This window comes from Sus scrofa, chromosome 7 (assembly GCF_054392235.1).
Source record: "Sus scrofa isolate SSC_HxYL_T2T_F1_AM1 chromosome 7, Sscrofa_HxYL_maternal_Yorkshire_Landrace_v2.0, whole genome shotgun sequence".
Lineage (NCBI taxonomy): Eukaryota > Metazoa > Chordata > Mammalia > Artiodactyla > Suidae > Sus > Sus scrofa.
Window position 1 is genome coordinate 110,123,325 of NC_139389.1, and position 18,809 is coordinate 110,142,133.

Below are 18,809 nucleotides of genomic sequence, written 5' to 3' on the forward strand. Positions count from 1 at the left end.
AGCTGAATTAACTTACACAAGGTTGTCCAGCTGCCAACTATACTTACAGGCACCAAACCAGGTCAGAAGGCTTCCAAAGCCCAAAGATTCACTGTGATAACACAACTGCCACTCCAAGTTCAGTGTTTAGCACATGGTAACATCACCAGAGCTTTCACTCTCCCTCCCTCTCCCTCGATTAAGTGAGTTTTCATTTTCTTCTTGATTTATACATTTATCGTCAGATAAGACATTCCAATTTTGTTGTTGTTGCTGCTGCTGAACACCCATATACACAAATATGAAAGAAAAGGTCAGCACAATGATTCAAATTGCAGAACTCCACTTGGTTGTGGGTATGTAAGAGGCAGCTGTTCACCTGCCAACCACTTGGAATAGACCTTGTTTGTTGTATATCCTTAAAGTGTGGTTTTGCTGTAGCTGCCTGATGACTCATTCCATTCCATGCCCTCTCTCTCTGTGACCTTTCTCTTTTTCTGTTTGTCCATTGGCATATGAGGAACACAGAGCAGTAACTTTGTGTAAGATGATGAGAGACCTCATCTTTGAACATAAAGAACCCCATTCATCTGCAATGGAAATGGCCAAAGGAAAAACTTAACAGATGTATGACAGGAAAGGCTAAGATGAGCAGTAGGTCAACATGTGAGATTCTGAGTCAAATAAAACAAACTATGTATTTGAAGACAAAGACAAGTTAGATATTTATAAACTCTGAATTTAAAGTTGTAAAAGAACTTAGATATTGCCTTATCTAATTATTTCTCATTACTCATCAGGAGATATAAGTCGCAAACATGTTATTAGGGAGAATAAGGACCCTGGTATATAAAGAATACCCTAAAGCTTCTAGTAAGTAAAAGATAAAAGAGACAATTGAAGAATGAGGTTGTGCGTAATTTTTTTTAAACCAACTGAATTCTCAATCTGGAGTCATTGCCAATCTTTCGAAGTTAACTTTCAAAATAAGTAACAGATTTTCTTACAGACAACTTTTTTTCAACATTTCTTTCTTGGAGTAAAGTGAGTGAAATTTCTTTTAAATGCATCTGGTGGAAATTGGACACATTGCTGTGTTTGCTTTAGATTTGCTTTGGAAGGGAGATTTGGTTCCAGTGGATGGGCTTTAAAAAAGGAGTCAGCATAGCATAAATGAGGAAGGCAGTATAGTGTCATGGGGCTGTGAAATCGACTCCTCCGTGGACTTGGATCTCACTTACTACTTAGTAGCCATGCCATCATAGAACCTGTTGGTGCTTTGGTTTCTTCCTCTGTGTGTGGAAGTGATGATGGGACCACCTCAAATGGCTGGGAAGATTAAATGTTGTAATAACATGTAAAGCGCTTAGAGCAATACTGACCATGATAAAAGCTCAATAAAAATTCAGTGCTCTTATTATTATGTTACTTTCATTGTGGTAAAAAAAATAGCATAAATTTGCCCTCTGAACAATTTTTGTGTTGTGTACAGTATTGTTAACTATATCCATATTTTTGTACAGCCGATTACTAAAAGTTTTCATCTTGCATGACTGAACATTGAATAACTCCCAGTTTCCCCCTCTTCTAGCCCCTGGTGACCACTGCTCTGCTTTGTGTTTCTATGAGTTTGATTACTCTTTAAATACCTCATGATAAGTGGCATTATGTACTATTTGTCTTTTTTGCATTTTAGGGCTGCACCTGCAGCATATGGAGGTTCCCAGGCTAGGGGTCAAATCAGAGCTACAGCTGCTGGCCTACACCATAGCCATAGCAACGTGAGATCCATGTCATGTCTGCGACCTATACCAGAGTTCACAGCAACGCTGGATCCTTAACCCACTGAGCAAGGCCGGGGATCGAACCCACATTCTCATGGATCCTAGTCAGGTTTGTTACCACTGAGCCACGACAGGAACTTCCTTATTTGTCTTTTAGTGACTGGCTTATTTCACTTAGCATAATGTTCTGAAGGTTCATCCATGCTGTAGCATATGGCAGGATTTCTTTTTTAAGGCTGAATGCTACTCTCTGACATGTATGTACATACATTTTCTTTATCCATTCACCAGTTGATGGGCATTTAGATGGCTTCCACACGTTAGCTATTATGAATAATACTTCAGTGAACATGGATGTGCAGACATCTATTATGTATTACTTTTAACCTTAAATATATGTAGCAGTATATTTTCAACTTGGGGTTTTAGTTAACCCCCCCATGCCAGAAGCAGAAATTGGTTTAAATTGTATTTTAAAAGGTATTTAAAGGCTCATGAAGTATTAATTAGCTACATTTTTAAAATTAACATTTACCTGTTTGGACAGCTGAAAATTGTATGGTAGTTAATTTGTTCACAATTACTAGAAAGAGATATGAGGAAATAGAGTAGAAAGAATGATTAATAGTACCATGGTATAAAATGTTGAAAAGAATAATATGTTTGTCCAAAGGCATAAATGTCTTATTAAAAAAAGAAACAATATTAGCATTAAATTATAAGTCACCTTTCCGTGAGACACATGGTATTTCATTATAATAGTCAAGGAAAGATAAGGAAACTATTCTCTCAAACATACTGTTGGAAATGTGATTGGTATAGCCTTTACAGAGGGCAATTTGAGACTATGTATAAAAAAGACGTAAAACAAAGGAAGCAGCAGCCTTCTGATCAAGCTATTCTACTTCAAGGAAATTATTTTAAGGAAATGATCCAGCATATGTCAAAAGATAGAAATAATACATTTATCACAATATAGTTCTTAAACAGCAAAATAAACTGGTGTCGGCCTTAATATGTGTGTGTGAGGTTTCAAAATGGAAGTTTTAAGATTTTAGGAGGCCTACTTTTTCCCACTCAAAATGTATTAGGAACCTATTTCCATAATTGCAAATATAGATCTACTGTGTCAGTTTATAATATTCTACTATTGGTGATTGGTTAAGTAAATTGTAATAAGCCATAATAGAAAATATACGGCCATTAAAAACGGTGATCCAGATCTATCCTTATAGATATGAAAAAAAAATGTTCAAGATAGATATTTGAATGAAAAAGTCTCCAAAACATCAGATATCATGTACCATTTTAATAAACCCACAGAAATACGTGTATATACATAGAAATAAGTGATTATACACAGAAAAAAGTCTAAATGTTATTGGAGGTCATCTCTGAGAGTAGAATTTGAAATGACTTTTTAAAACCGTTTTCCTTTTTCAAATGAACATGTATTCAAGAAAAAGTGTTTCAATAAAACATGAAAACCTTGGCCTGCCAAATATTGCTGGGCATAGAAAGCACATATGATCCAGCAATCCCGCTCCTGGGTGTTTATCCAGAGAAAACCATAATTAGAAAAAAATACGCAACCCCGATGGTCTTTGCAGCACTGTTTACAACAGCCAAGACATGGAAGCAGCCTAAACATCCATTGACAGTGGATAAAGAAGATGTAGTGCTTACACACACTGGAATATTACTTTTTATTACCATGAAAGAGAATGAAATAATGCCATTTGCAGCAACATGGGTGGACCTAGAGATTATCATACTGAGTGAAGTAAGTCAGAGAAAGACAAATATCATATCATATCATATACTTATATGTGGAATCTAAAAAAGATGATACAAAATAACTTATTTATAAAACAGAAACAAACATATTTCGAAACCAATCTTGGGGTTACCATAGGGAAGACTGTCAGAGGAGGGAGGAATTGGGATCGATGGGAATAATACACACAACTACTGTATAAAATAAATAATTAATAAGAACCTACTGTATAGCACAGGGCACTCAAAAGTTTGTAGTCTTTTTTTTATATACATACTTTCAAATTGCTCTCTGTAAATGTTGTACCAATTACATTTCCTGTAAGGGAAAAAAGATATATATATATATTCACTTTGCTGTATACCTAAAATTAATACATTATAAGTCAACTGCAATAAAATTTAAAATAAATAAATCAAAATAAAAAATAAAAGTGCAATTTCACATTAAAAAAAAGAAGTGGAAAGCAAAGCAAAGTCTACAGTCATCGGAATCTAAATTTACCATCAAAATAAAGCTTCTATCAATGTATGGCTTTTAACTGGTTCTGTTTTTAGAAGGGGGGGTTGCTAGTGAAGGTGTGTCATCCATGTGTCACACCTAGCCCAAGATCAGTTCCGGTGTCTCAATACTATTGAAAAACCAATCCAGAAACACTTTTGGTATCTTTGGTTTGCTTAGATGCAGGAATCTGAGGCACATAAGTATATTTGCATATCTGTTTTTAATGACCTGCATTGTTTCTCAAGTATTAGCAAGTACAGTTAATTTAGTTGCTTAAGGCACCATATTTTCAGTTGGTTGGTGAGTCATAGTTTCTCCTAAATTGTTCAGTTCAGGTAAGCACCTGTATTCACATCCTTTGCAGTAAGTCATTACTCTAAGTAAGAGTCTTCTAGTTGCTAAAGGAGTAGTAGCTTCCTAGTTAGTTTTAGAAATGGAAGGGTATGCAGAGGACTTCCAATGTCTTTGGCATCTCGAAGTCCCATCTCAGTGTTTGTGTCTCAGTCGCTCTCTGGATAAACAGGCGTATCTCCAGGGTTTCTGCCTCATCCCTGTCGAGGCCATAGTATTGCCCAGTGCCTTGTCTCAGTACCAGAAGTTGTACTTTGTTTCTTTTGCTCAGCTTTCAGCCTTGTCCCTGCTGACAAACATTGTGAATGGAAAACAGCCAAAAACTGTGTGCACTATGGGACAAAGACCCTTTGGAAGCTTGCTTTTGCCAAACTAGAATCAGCTATCCTCACTCTCTCCCTGTCCTTGAGTTTTTTACAGCATCATATGGTTGCACAAAAGACATAATGTGTTCTTTGCATTGAACAGCTCTTGGCCTAGTTGTAGTAGGGTGAATGATTGGTACCTTATCTGCTCAGGAAGAGAGACCATCCCAGTACTTGGGCTGCCAGAACTAGAAGTGGCTTTGTATGCTGTGTAATGGGAACTTTGTCCAAGTTAGGATAAAATCTCCTATGGGGAGAATAATGCCTAAAAATGTTTGCTCTTCTAAAATCAGAGTAAAGTGGCACAAAGTGACATTAACCCACGCAAATAGAGATTAGCATCTGCCCGCTTCCTCTCCCTTAATTTTCAAAAAAGAGACTTTAGAGAGTTATTTCACTGCAAGGAAGCTTCCAGCTCTGCTCCACCACAAGGAAGCCTGAATAAAGACTAAAAGGGGTCTTTCTCTGGAGGAGAACACATGCATATACCCACCAAAAAAAACCTCCCAGAATTTAATCTCTGAGTAGTTTTATCTTTCTACTAAGAGAGCCCAGCTCTTGCTCCCCTGTAACCTTCCAAGTTGCAGTCTGTGTTCTGTCTATCAGAAATCCCTCCTTCCCACGCACAAGTACCCTTCTGTTGTGGGAGAAGGAGGGCCTTTCCAGTCTTTTGTCTGAAGCCAAGCCAACTCTCAAACTCTGGTTTTCTCTGAGTTTCCTTGCTGAAGCATTGCTGTTTCCCACACCCAGGAAAGAAGCACGACTTTTGTTGAGCAGGGCATGAGTGGAGGCCAGCGCTTGCAGAGCTCCCAGAATGTTGGCTGTGTCAGTGCAGCCCCCGGCCCTGGGTCATTAACCTACAAGTGCAAAGTGCTAAAACTGTATGTCCATACCTCACGTTTCCTAGAAAGTATATGGAGAGAACTTTATACAGTTCTTCTGTTCATTTGTGAATGGCTATCAGGACAAAACATTCCTCCTAATTTGTCATTGGTAGAGTGGTAGGATTAGGGCCAATCCGGGCTAAAGAGGGCGCAGGAGGCTAATTTCTGCCAATAGTCTAAGCACCTCTATTTCTGTCTGCTTTTAACATTGCCTAAGTACTTTCCTAGTTTTCTTTTTACCATATTTGATCACTTTAATCTCATTCCACTTAGCCTCAGCTTTGATAAAACACCTGGGGACCTATCCCAGACGTTACTGACTTTTGGGAATTTGGGATGGCATAGAAGTCTAATAATTTCATTATCCATTCAGCATAGGAGCTCATGATCACCAAACAACAAATGAAAACCTAGAGGTTTTTTTACTGTATTTTGAAAGACTATCTGCTTTTTGGTGTTGCAGTGCATTTACGTTACATTGAGGCTTAAATGAGCTTGACTCTTTGGTAGACTGAGAATTATATCTCAGCTCAGTTAGGATCCCATTTGGCTGCAGGATACTAGAATTCCACCCACTCATGGCTTAAACAAGTAAGAGATTTATTTTCTTCCCCCTGTATAATCAGAAGTCTAGGGATAGCCTTTCTCAAAGTCCATGGTGCTGTCAGGAACCCATACTCCTCCTGTCTTAATCCGCCACAGTCCTCAGCAAGTGACCTCCACCCTCTGCCTGTCCACCTCTAGGTGGACATCCACGTTCTGGGCTGGAGAAGAGCAGAACAGGGCCAGGGTCGTGCACCAACTAACCCAGTCTGCCCCCCTTTAAAGAGCTTTCCCAGCCACTGCACGTGGAAATTTCTATTTACAACTCAGAACTCTGTCACGTGGTTATCTCAAGGTGTAGGAGAGATTGAGAAATGTTATTATTTTAATCTGGGCACACATTATTTGCCAAGCAAAATCACTTTTATTAGGAAGAAAGAAAGAATTATTAGTATCCAGGCAAATGTCTCCTAAGCAATAAATTCTCCTAATTTATTATATTTTATTGTTGAGGTGAAGACTGATGGACCATCAGTGTCTAAGGTCCTGCCACAAAATTTGCGTCTAGGAAGGCGAAGTTATTTTTGTTCAGGATCTATGGCAGGGCTTACCTACATTTTGTGGCTACATGTAAGTTGAACACAAAACATACTAGGCACTATTCAAACTCCAGAGAATGGTCCTATTATATACTACATCTCTGTGTAAACACAAACATGCCTATTTTCTTATATAAGAATTTAGTTGTTGCATCAAAAAAAAAAAAAAAAAAGACTGATAGTTGGTATAATGTGAGGGTGTTTTTTTTTTTTCATTCATGGAGTAAATTTTTTTTTTTTGTCTTTTTTTTGTCTTTTTGCTATTTCTTTGGGCCGCTCCCGTGGCATATGGAGGTTCCCAGGCTAGGGGTCGAATCGGAGCCGCAGCCACTGGCCTATGCCAGAGCCACAGCAACTCGGGATCCGAGCTGCGTCTGCAACCTACACCAAAGCTCACGGCAACGCCGGATCCTTAACCCACTGAGCAAGGGCAGGGACCGAACCCGCAACCTTATGGTTCCTAGTCGGATTCGTTAACCACTGCGCCACGACGGGAACTCCCATGGAGTAAATTTTTTTAAGCACCGTTTATATACAGGGCATTCAACTTGGCAGTGTTAGTGAAATAAAAACTATTCAGGTATAAATCCAGGCATTTCCAGTAGGTATTGTCCAGAAAGAGGAAAAAAATACATATATAAGTGGCTGTAATACAGTGTAGAATGTGCTAAATATGATAAGACATTTACAAATAAATTTTTATAAGCGTCCAGAAGAGGAAGAGATTACTTCTGCCAAAGAGAATTGAGTAAATATGATCTGGGGAACCCAAACATATGTTTTCATTTTAAGAGTTTGCTTTTACAGCTAGTAAGCAGCATCATGAGACTAGAAAAATATGTTGAAAAATGCAGAACCAACTGCTACTCACAAGTCATTACAGATAAGCCAACTCACATGTCAGCCCTTCCTTTGGTTCCTCAGTAAGTTGAGGTGGCACTTTGGAAAGGAAGGCTCATTTGAGGGTCTACTGTGTGCTTGATACCTTGATTTCTGTCGAGAAACCTTCACTGAATGCCTGGGCTGCAGTTACCCCTGTGATCTTCACTTAGTCCCCAACAATCCAGCTAAGTAATTATAACTGCTTATGAGGAAGCTAGAGAGAGTTCGGAGGTTATGTAACTTGAAAAGGTCACCCAGTTTATAGGGGACAGAGCCCACATTTGAGCCCAAGCACATTTGACTGCAAAGCCATGCTCCTTTCCATTTACCTGAACCTCTGCCTTTCGCCCGATGACCTAATCTGGTTTTGTAGCCCATAATAAGTAACTATTGAATAGTCAGTTCCTTCTTCATCTCAGTCTGATGGCAAGTCCTACAACCAACTGGTTGAAACTTGGGCTTCATTTGGATACTTTGACTTATACTTAGAAAGTTTATCTGCTACCTGCTCAAATTTTGTTAGAACTTCACATCCTTTTGACCTTAATTTTGTAATAAATAACTACATATAGATGGTAGTATTCAAAAAGATACAAATGATGTATAATAAAAATAGTTTCCCTCGTCCTTTGGCCCCTAGCATAGTTCTTTATATGGAGGTTACCAGTTTTTTAAATATCCTTTCAGAATTGTTCCATGCAGATACCAATATGTTTGTGTATGTGTATGGGTGTATATATGTATGTTTGCGTGTATCCTTTTTTTTTTTTCTTTTTTACACAAGTAGAAATTTACTATACTCACTGTTCTGATTTTGGGGTTTTTTGGTTGTTTTGGGGGGGGGGGTTGGCGGGAAGGAGTGCCGCCATTTGCAGCACCTCAATGTGAGCTCTCAGTTTCCAGTCCAAGGATTGACCCGGGCTGCAGCAGTGAGAGCGCCAAGTCATAACCATTAGGCCACCAGGGACCTCCGTGATCTTGCTCTTTTTATTCATCTTTGTATTTAGATGTCCTAGAAATATTTAACAGAATTCAGTGAATTTGAAAAATGGTTGTCACCAGGGCAACATGTATTGAACAGATGTTCTTACTGATGGCAGTTCCCTCGCAGCATGAAAAATAGAACTCAGTAAAGAATGTTTTTATCTCCAAGAGCTCGTCACTAACAGTGGTCTTCCTCCCCTGCCACTCATCCGGTGAAAGTGTTTATGCATAGCCAATGCAGAACTCTTCAGCCTCATTTCGACTTCTGGTCTCCTCCCTACCCTGAACAAGGCATCTTTCAGGGACTCTTTGGGGGGTTTGCTTGGGGTTTGTTTTTGTTTTTTTTTAATTAAAAAAAATTTTTTTATTATACTTGATTTACAGTGTTCTGTCAATTTCTACCATACAACAGAGAGACCCAGTGGTACGTACATATACATTCAAGCACCCCAGGTTGAAAACCTAAACTCACTTACTGGGATATAGTGGTGAAAGTAGAAGCCTAGGCCAGGCCTTTCCTGCCTCCTTCCCCCTTCTGGTTGAGTCTCTCACACAGATTTTTGAGGCCTTCAGGTATGGAAACAGTGCTTGAAAGGAATGGGTTTATTTATTTATTTATTTATTGTCTTTTTAGGGCCGCTCCCATGGCACATTGAGATTCCCAGGCTAGGGATCTAATAGGAGCTGTAGCCACCGGCCTATGCCAGAGCTACAGCAACTCAGGATCCGAGCCGCATCTGCGACCTACACCACAGCTCACGGCAACGTCGGAACCTTGACCACTGAGAGAGGCCAGGGATTGAACCTGCAACCTCCTGGTTCCTAGTTGGATTTGTTTCCACTGAGCCACGATGGGAACTCCAAAAGGAGTGCATTTATTTTTGAGCCAGTCCCACAAACTGGCCTCTGGGGCACCCTTTGGCTACTGCAGGTCGCCCCTCACCACTCCCACCCCCATGTACACACCCGCAGCACCCTGCTCCTGGCTTTGCCCTGGGCCCGGGTCTGCTTGGCTCCCCTGCTCTGGTCAGAGATGGAGGTGATTTCCAGAGATGAGAAACAGCCCAGTCCAACTGGTCTGTTTGACAGCAGCCCGATATTCCACCTCTGAAATCACTTTGCTCTTTGTCGTGCTTCAGCCAAACCTGTTCCCTCCACACAAGCCCCCTGGGGCCCCTCACATCTCCCCAGACTCGGCCCTTTGGACACATTTTTCTGAAATGGGACATTCCAAGGCCTTAGTGTAGAAGGTTTGGATAACGCTGAGTAAAGCCACCCAGTTCATCTTTTATATCTTAAAAAAATAAAAGACAAAAATAATGCTTGTGAAGTTTACCCAGAAGGCGAATGTTTCCTAAGAGCATCTGATCTTTTTCCTTTAGGCTTTGCTGTGAGGAAATGATGTTTCTCCTACGCCTCTTTAGATGCGGTGCCTGCAGATGGAAATTAATTGCCGAATCCTATTACTAACAAGACCTATGTATTTTGTCAATTGTATTATTTTCCTCCTAATATCATTTTACATCTTTTTAAAAATTTTTGGGAGTTCCCGTCATGGCGCAGTGGTTAACGAATCCGACTAGGAACCATGAGGTTGTGGGTTCGGTCCCTGCCCTTGCTCAGTGGGTTGACGATCCGGCATTGCCGTGAGCTGTGGTGTAGGTTGCAGACGCGGCTCGGATCCCTCGTTGCTGTGGCTCTGGCGTAGGCCGGTGGCTACAGCTCCGATTCAACCCCTAGCCTGGGAACCACCATGTGCCGTGGGAGCGGCCCAAGGAAATAGAAAGAAGACAAAAAAAAAAAATTTTTTTTGAACTTTATTCATTTATTTATTTTTTGGTCACACCTGTGGCATGTAGAAGTTCCCAGGCCAGGAATCAAACCCACACAACAGCAGTGACAACACGGAATCCTTAACCCACTGTGCCCCAAGGGAACTCATATTTAAAGCTTTCATGAGGCATGCATTTGAAAGCAGTGGTAACACAATTGAAGAATCAGTATCAAAATTTGCGACACCAAAAAACTCTCTCTAATGGGGTAAGTAAGTTGTAAGAGCTGTGTTAAGCATCTCCCTGAGGAAGTGTCCGTTTACATACATCCTCCAGGTTGGCATTTGTGGTTTTCACACGGTGGACTTTTAGGTCTTTGTTTAGTACTTGTAGGCTTACCCTCTGCGTGAAAATACCCTTCTTTTGATCTTGTATTCATGTATAGTAACTAGTATTCATCAGTGATTTTACTTTGCAAGAGTTTTCAAGTGGAAGGTCTTGTATTAATCTATAGGTCGTCAAGAGGTTAGTACGCCAGAATTCTTCTACCAAGAGCCTTTCTGGCATCCACGGTCTGGCTTCCTGTCTCTCTTCCCACCTCCTTCCTCTCTCTCTCCCTGTTGGCTCGCTCTGCCCCACCAGCACTGGCTCCTTTACTTTCCTCCAAAGTACAAACCTTCTAGAGGAGTCCAGAGTCCTGTGAGTGGGCTGGAATTGCTTCAGTCTTCAAGTCACTTTTGGGCTATGCTGTATGTCTTACACTTGATTCCTAATAAGGGACATTCATTAAATGCTTGTTGAATGTAACAATGAAGGATGCTAAGACAGAAACCAGACGCTCTTCTAACTCACGCATGTAGACAACACTCGGTGCCCACCTGCCCTGAGTCCTAGCTCAGTGCACCTTCACCTCAACTCTCTGCTGAAAGAGCGTTCCCTTCACTCAGTCTAGACCTGTGCTGGCAGTATTTAAAATTACCTAATTTTCACTGTTTCCCTTTTCCTTTTATCCCACCTCAGGTTTACAAACCAGTTATTCAGTTATAGCAAATGGATTGTGACGAGCAACTCCATCGCTCATTTTTTTCTTTTTCTCCTAGGCAATCTTTGGCAGCCAGACACTACCTAACTCCAGTTTATGGACAATAAATAATGGTGCAGCTTGCAGAATTTCAAGCGCCACAGCCAGTGGCCAGAAGCCAACCACTCTGCCACAAAAAGTGGTGCCACCTCCAAGTTCTTCCTCCTCCCTGGTCCCCAAACCCCCATCCAGTCACAAACAAGTCCTCAGAAAGGCAACGTCCCAGAGGACTTCCAAGTAAGTTTTCAGTAGTCTACTATTCAGTTTCTTCTGAATTGTATCAATTCTGTGTCAGTATTTATTTATAGAGGCTCATGGCGGTGTGTACTGAAATGTTGAAAAGGAGAACACCTGATGGGGAATAGAGGCTACAAATTAGGTCACCTGGGGAGCAAGTGAAACACCACCAACATCTAGGCTGTACCTTGTGGGTGGGGCAGGCACTGCTCTTTTAAGTTCCCTGGGGATCACAATGAGCCTGGGCTGTGGGCAGGGTTCAGGGTCGCTTCTCACGATCGCTTCTGGCCTCTAGCAGGAGCCATAATCAGACGGTGCCCGGGTAATAGCGCTGAACTGTGGGCTTGAAGGGAGGAAATGAAAACTTCCTGCTGAAAGTGTTCTAATTTTGGCAGTTCTACAGAGCTAGATCTTTTCAATTTCACATAAAAAGTAACACCTTTCCATTACCCTCACCCTTGCTTTTTTGTTCATTTTAGGCATTTGGGAGGGAAGACGTAGGATTGGGATTTCATTGAAGAGATTAACTTTATTGACATTAGCCATCAGGCTCTGTATAGAACCAGTGTTTCTAATACCTTTTGTCACTGTCTACCTGTTTTACCTCAAAGAAGGTATTTCCATGCCTGAACCACACTTTTTAAGGTCACATTTTTCACTCCTATCTCCAGCCATTTTGCACTGAACCAGAAACAGACTGGTAAAAAGCATGTTGGTTCTAGCAGCCCTTCTCCATTTAAAATTGGGGGACTTTTTTTGGCCACACCCACTGCATGTGGAGGATCTCAGGCCAGGACTCAAACCCACGTCACAGCAGCAACCCGAGCCACTGCTTTGACAACGCCAGATCCTTAACCCACTGCACCACAAGGGAACTCCAAAATTGAGGAACTTACCAAAGATGTCTGGAAGAAGCAGACACTCCCTGATGGATAAATGCCTAGAAGAGATTGGGGCATTTCTCTTGCTCTCACTGAGGCTCCCCATTCATTTGTCCTTCACAAAATTTAGTGGAATCCTAGGACATAGAAAAAGCAGGTCCTGTTTTTTCCTCCTTGGATAATGAATCATATTCTGGATTTAGATTAAAAACAATCCCTGCAGTTGTTTTAATTATGCTGCTGCCACTATTCATTTATCCAACAAATATTTATTCAGTGCCTACTAAGTGCCAAGCACTGTTCTAGGAATTATTGGCATCAAATTGACTTCCTAGAGCTCTCCAGAGCGCTAGAGAAGGGCCATAGGAAGGTTGCAGTTCGTAGTTGAAAGCCAGTAGAGCAATAAGAAGGATGTATGGCCCCTCACCCTAGAAAGAGGAGAGTCAAATCATTAAGGGCACAGCCTCTGAGGCCAGACTGCCTGTGTTCCCATCCCCCCTCCACACTTTATTGACCTGAGGTTTCAGCAAGTTACAGGTTACTTAAACTCTTCCCTTCAGTTTTCTTATTTGTGAAGGGGGGATAGTAAAACTCGTACCTGCTGTCATAGGACAGTTGTGAAGTATTCGCAGACTTAATACATGTGAAGTGCACAGAACAAGACCTAGCACACTTGAGAACTCAGTAAGCCTTAGCAGCCATCATACGTGTTCTGTCATACGCCCTCTCCTCCCCAGGTTTGAGAAGCCCCCAGTTAGGTGGGAAAGTCAGTGAGTTGGACAGGAGTGTTGAAGTTGCCCTGTGCCCCTTGTCTGTGGATTCTCCCGTTGTTACTGAGACAGCGGGTGGCTGCCGGTGTGGCTGCTCTGCTGGTGGAGAGGGAGCTCCGTCAGCGGGCAGCAGGGCTGGCCATGTGAGGACCCCGCTCGCTGCCCTGCACTCGCTGCTGGCAGGAAAGCTTGTCAGGCTTCTGAGATGGAAATGCAGCTCCATGGACAAACTTTGCTTTGCTGCATTTTTGTGGTTTCTTCTCTCTGACAGGCAGGAGTGTGGGAAAACCGGAAACAGCTCAGCACCAAAAATGCACAGAAGAGGGGGGGAAGCAAGATTTCTTCAGAATTTAAGAAATATAATCCAAGTATCAAAAGGCATGCTGTGAGGCGTTGTTCCAGGAAATACTTTCCAATCTGCCTTTAAAACTCCAGCACAAGTCTCTGAAGCTAAATGGTAGCTCTAATGGAGACCTTAACATTCTCTCCCTTCCCCATAAAATGTAGTGTCGTGAGGGCTCTCCCACTGTTTTCAATATGCTTCCGTCTTTTAGGAAAAAGAATAGCCTTGTTTTTCTCTGAACTGACTCAAGTGAAAAGTTCCCTCTAGGAAGTATCCAGATAGTTTTTTAAAATCATCTTTTGATTTAAGAGTTATTTTAGATGTACAGGAAAGTTGTAGAGATAGGACACATACAGAAAGATAAGTACACCCAGCTCTCCCCATTGTCGACATCCTACCTCGCCACCATACATTTGAAGAGTGCACCGTGCTAAGGAACTGTCGTTGGTACATTACCATGAACTAAACGCCATACTTTACTTGGATTGATGAAGTTATTTTTAATCTAGAGAAACCTTTCATGACTCCTGAAATCAGGATTCTGAATATCAGTTGAAGTACTATTCTTATTGTTCTAAAGTAATTCTTGTTCTTAAGCCAGCAGAACAAGTTACTTAACGTCTGTGTGACTTAGTTTCCTATTTAAAACAGGGGTAATAATAGGACCCTGCCTCACAGGGTTATTAAGAGAAATAAATGAATGCATGAATGTCAAGCACAAAAAACGGTGTCTGATACATAATAAATGTTAAATAGGTGTTAGGTATTATGGTTAATAGTAAGATGGCATTGCAAGAAATTGTCACATAACTTTTTACTTTCTTCCTGCAAGATGTGTTGCTTCATCTGCTTGGAGCTGATTGCGGCCTTTATTCTGGATCAGTTCAGATTAACCAGGAACCCTCCGTTATGACTGGTGATACTGAGTCACGTTCAGGAATGCCATAGTTATCCCAAGAGACAGCTAATGAGAAGTTGTAATGAGCTTTTGACGGTGCCAAGCCCTGTGTTTTTGGGTTGAACTTCAGACTTCTCCTAGCACAGAAGTTGGCACTGGACGAATATAGAAGCCATTTCCAAGAGCATCAGTGTTTCCTCATCCTAGAGGATTGAATTTAGAGAACAATAGAACATAAAAGATGGAATGTCGCTTGGATTTTGGTGCACAGGGAGTTGAGAGTCAGAACAGTGGGGTCCTATTTCTCTATGATAATAGTCAAGTCACTTTCCCTGTAAAGGTTTCAGTTTCCCATCTGTACAACAGAAACCACTGTCCCCACTGAATAATGAACCAAAATAACTTGTTTTGGATTTGTTCTGTTGAAAGCTTTTTTATGAGCACGTTTGTTTTTTAATTCTGATACTTTAGAACCATTTTCCTCATCCCTTCTGGGCCCGGCAGTTCTCTGTTGTAGTTCTCAAATTCACATACTTATATTTCTTTTAGCGGAGTCTCTTCTGTCATTTCTGTGAAAAGAATGATTTAGAATTTTCGTACCTTTTCCATAGTGCCAATATCCTTTCTTGATTTTCCTCTTTAATGTTTGCAACACTTCATAATTTAGTACCCACTTCAGATCCTCCTTTCAAAACTATTTGTGGTATTTCTTCCAAGCGGTCAGCTGAACTAAGAAGGATAACAGCATATGAACAACTGCGTGCATATGAACTGTCTCTTTCTTATGAGACCTTTTTTTTTTTTTTTTTTTTTTTTTTTCTGGAGCCACAGTCACACTCTCCAGGAAATATGGAGAAAGACACCTGAGATTAGTTTGCCAGGGATGTGGGCACAACTCATAGACTAGAGATGAATCTGGAAGGGCAGGGTCAAAGCTGTTAACCTTGGGACTTTTGCTGAAGAAAGAAAACTGTGTGAGAAACACCAGAAAGGGCTTTTCTTTAAATAGCTGGGGTTACCTTTCTTGCCCAAGTTTGAGGATATCCTGCATCAGGGTGAGCTCCTTTAGGTGGAAATCGAAGGCAACTGCTGTTCTGTGTCAGCACCCAGGACAGTGGTGTTTGCTAAAGGCTGTTCGAGATTAGGAAGAAGAAAAGCAGTCGGGAGCACAGGAGCATGTTGAACTAAATACCAGTTGATGTCACCTGAACATTTGGTGATATCAAGAGTATGATGGAGATGCTCAGAGATTAATGTCAGAAAAAATATAAAAATAAGAATCAGGGAAAAATGTGTGTTTTGTCTTTTTAATATATGAGTTTTTAACGTGAGACGAAGTGATCAGGAGTTACAGTGACCTAAAAATAGGTTCTTGATGTGAGCATTGAAAAATCTAATGTTGTAGGTTAACCATCTTCTATAAGCCTTTCAGACTTGTGTATAGTTTCAAGAGATATGATTGAAACCGTAGCATATCCTTAAATATGGGATTTCTAAAGTATGCATTTCCAAAATGTACAACCATTGACTTTTGGTGCTGGAAGATCAAGGCCTGGTGGAAGCATAGTGCAGGACTTTGAGTGTAGCCAGATATGCAGATGGTCCGTGGCAGAACGGAAGCCAGAACTCCTATCGCCTACCGTGCTAACCCCATACTCTTTCCAGTAGGCCCTCACCAAGCCATTCAAATCCATTCTATACAGCAAATGGCAGATTAATCATCTGAAAATATTGCCTTTGGGAAAATGCCATATCAGCACTTAGGAGCTCACTTCCTTTCCTTTCTACACCGTTTTACCACTTAAATGGCCGATAAAATACTCAAAAAAAAAAAAAAAGAAAGAATTAGTGTCACTGTTATGCTGAGGTGTTGGGGGAATTTCCGGTAGATGTACTACAAGAAGGATTTGATTGAGGAACAGTATTGAGTTCCTGTAAGAGTGCATTGTAGGAAAAGAATGGGAGCTCAGGAATAGAGCAAACAGTAATACCCTCTCACTCTAAGTGTCAAGCCTGGAGCTGGAAAGACATGCAGGCCAGTCAAGGAGCCTGCCATTTAGACTCTCTTTCCTCTACCCCACCCCTGCCCTCAGCATTTGGACCTCAGGGGTGGCTTTAGGAGATCTTAGGGTTTGCTTCTGGCATGGATGATGACATCAGTCAGAGAACCAGATACTAGTAATCACGACTAACCAAAAGTTGCCATAGGGATGTGTATGATCCAGTGGAAAGAAGGAATACATGAGAATATGGAATGATGGGTCTTCCTTTGGTGATTCGTAGTTGACTAATTTAAATTAAAATCTTATTTCTCATCCTGCTTCCTGGGATGTTAAATTGGTTGTTAAAATGGTAATATAACTATTGAATATTTCCCATCTCTCACTTCTTTCATATCTGATTATGAAAATTCCTTTTTAAAGGATTTGAGCGGGAACTTATACCAGCCTTTGATAGAATCCATATCAGTTTTTCTATGATCCTTATTGGCAAACTTAGACTTTCTTCTCTAAAGATGAGCAAATATTTAAAAATCTTGGGGCCTGGAAGTAAATGGTGTAGCTTAAAAGAAAGCTCCAAGAAGATTCAGAGGAGCTGCCAACCTCCGAAATAAGCTTAATCAACATTTTAGAAAATCCCTAATGTGAATCCTTAACACAATAAAAGAGTAGGGTGAAGTGGTGTGTCGAGCTAGAAAAAGCTATCACAAGAGAACAACTAGTCTGGGGTCAGGGAAGATTGGATAGAATGAGAATACCTGAGTGAAAAATGGGATTGAACAGAGTGAATAGAGATTGCGCTGCAGAAAATTGATTTAATGAAATGCAGGAGAGATTCTTAAAATTCTGCCAAAATTCTGAGAAAAAAGGTATACAAAGATTAACACAATGATGAGAGAAAAGATAGATTCAACCTAAAATAATGAATTTCAGAATGAGAATAGAATAGTCCTTATTATAGGCAAAATAGACCTAACATAAGGACAGAAAGGATTTTGAGCAATATAATTAATGAGATTAAATTAATAGATATGCAATCTTATGCCTTGCAGAGCTCCCATGGACCTCTTTTGAGTATTTTTCAAAACTAGAATATTTCAGTTAAGTCTTCAGAAAATAAAAATTATGCAGTCTTCATTCTCTGACAACTTTACAATAAAATGAGATATTATAATAAAAGTCTGGACAAAAGTGCCCAAATAACTTTAGAATGTTAAAACATTCTTTTAAGTGACTTGGATCAAAATTATATTGGAAACTACATTGAAAATAAGAATTACACGTATGGAATAAGACAAATAAGCCACTCTAGCCACTTTTATTCAGCAGTTAGGCAAGAAAAAGAAATAAAAGGCATCTGAATCAGAATCAGAAAATAAAAAGTGAACCTGTCTCTATTTACAGATAACATGATATTATATCTAGAAAACCCCAGAGACCCCACCAGAAAACCGTTAGACCTAATAAACAAATTCAGTAAAGTTTCAAAGTACAAAATTAATATACAGAAATCTGTTGAATTTTTATATACTAATAACAAACTATAAGAAAGAGAAATTAAGGAAACAACGCCCTTTATAGTTACATCAGAAAGAATAAATAGAACCAAGGCGGTCAAAGGTCTGTACAGCGAATGCTATAAGACACTGATGAAAGAAATTGAAGACACAAATAAATGGAAAGATATTCTGTGTTCATGGATTGGAAGAGATAATCTGTCAAAATGTCCATGCTACCTAGAGCAATCTCCAGATTTAGCAAAATCCCTATCAAAATACCAATGGCATTTTTCACAGAAATAAAACAAAAATCCTAAAATTTGTATGAAACCACAGAAGAGCTGAATAGCCAAAGCAATCTTAAGAGGAATAAAGCTAGAGGCATCAGGCTCCCTGATTTGAAACTATATTGCAAAGCTACAGTAGTCAAAACAATATTGGCACAAAAACAGACATTATAGATCAGTAGAACAGAGATCCCAAAAATAAACCCAGCCATATCTGGCCAATTAATTTATGATAGAGAAGCCAAGAATATGCGTGGAGGAAAGGACGGTCTCTTTAGTAAATGGTGTTGAGAAAATCAGACAGCTACATGCAGAAGAATGAAACTGGACCAACTGTCTTACACCATGCACAAAAATTAACTCAAAATGAATTAAAGATCTGCATGCAA

At 40.3% G+C, this 18,809-nt stretch overlaps 1 protein-coding gene across 50 annotated transcripts in view; it reads left to right on the plus strand.

The window, feature by feature from the left end:
* TTLL5 (tubulin tyrosine ligase like 5) overlaps positions 1–18,809 on the plus strand; it is a 309,203-nt gene that overhangs the window by 220,866 nt on the left and 69,528 nt on the right. For all 50 annotated transcript variants that reach the window (XR_014811162.1, XR_014811164.1, XR_014811165.1 and 47 more), the window contains one exon: positions 11,525–11,742. Coding sequence is in view for 44 of the 50 variants with exons in the window: in XM_084969817.1 (XP_084825943.1) it covers positions 11,525–11,742 (218 nt within the window). In the remaining 6 variants the exon portion in view is untranslated. The remainder of the gene's footprint in view (positions 1–11,524; positions 11,743–18,809) is intronic.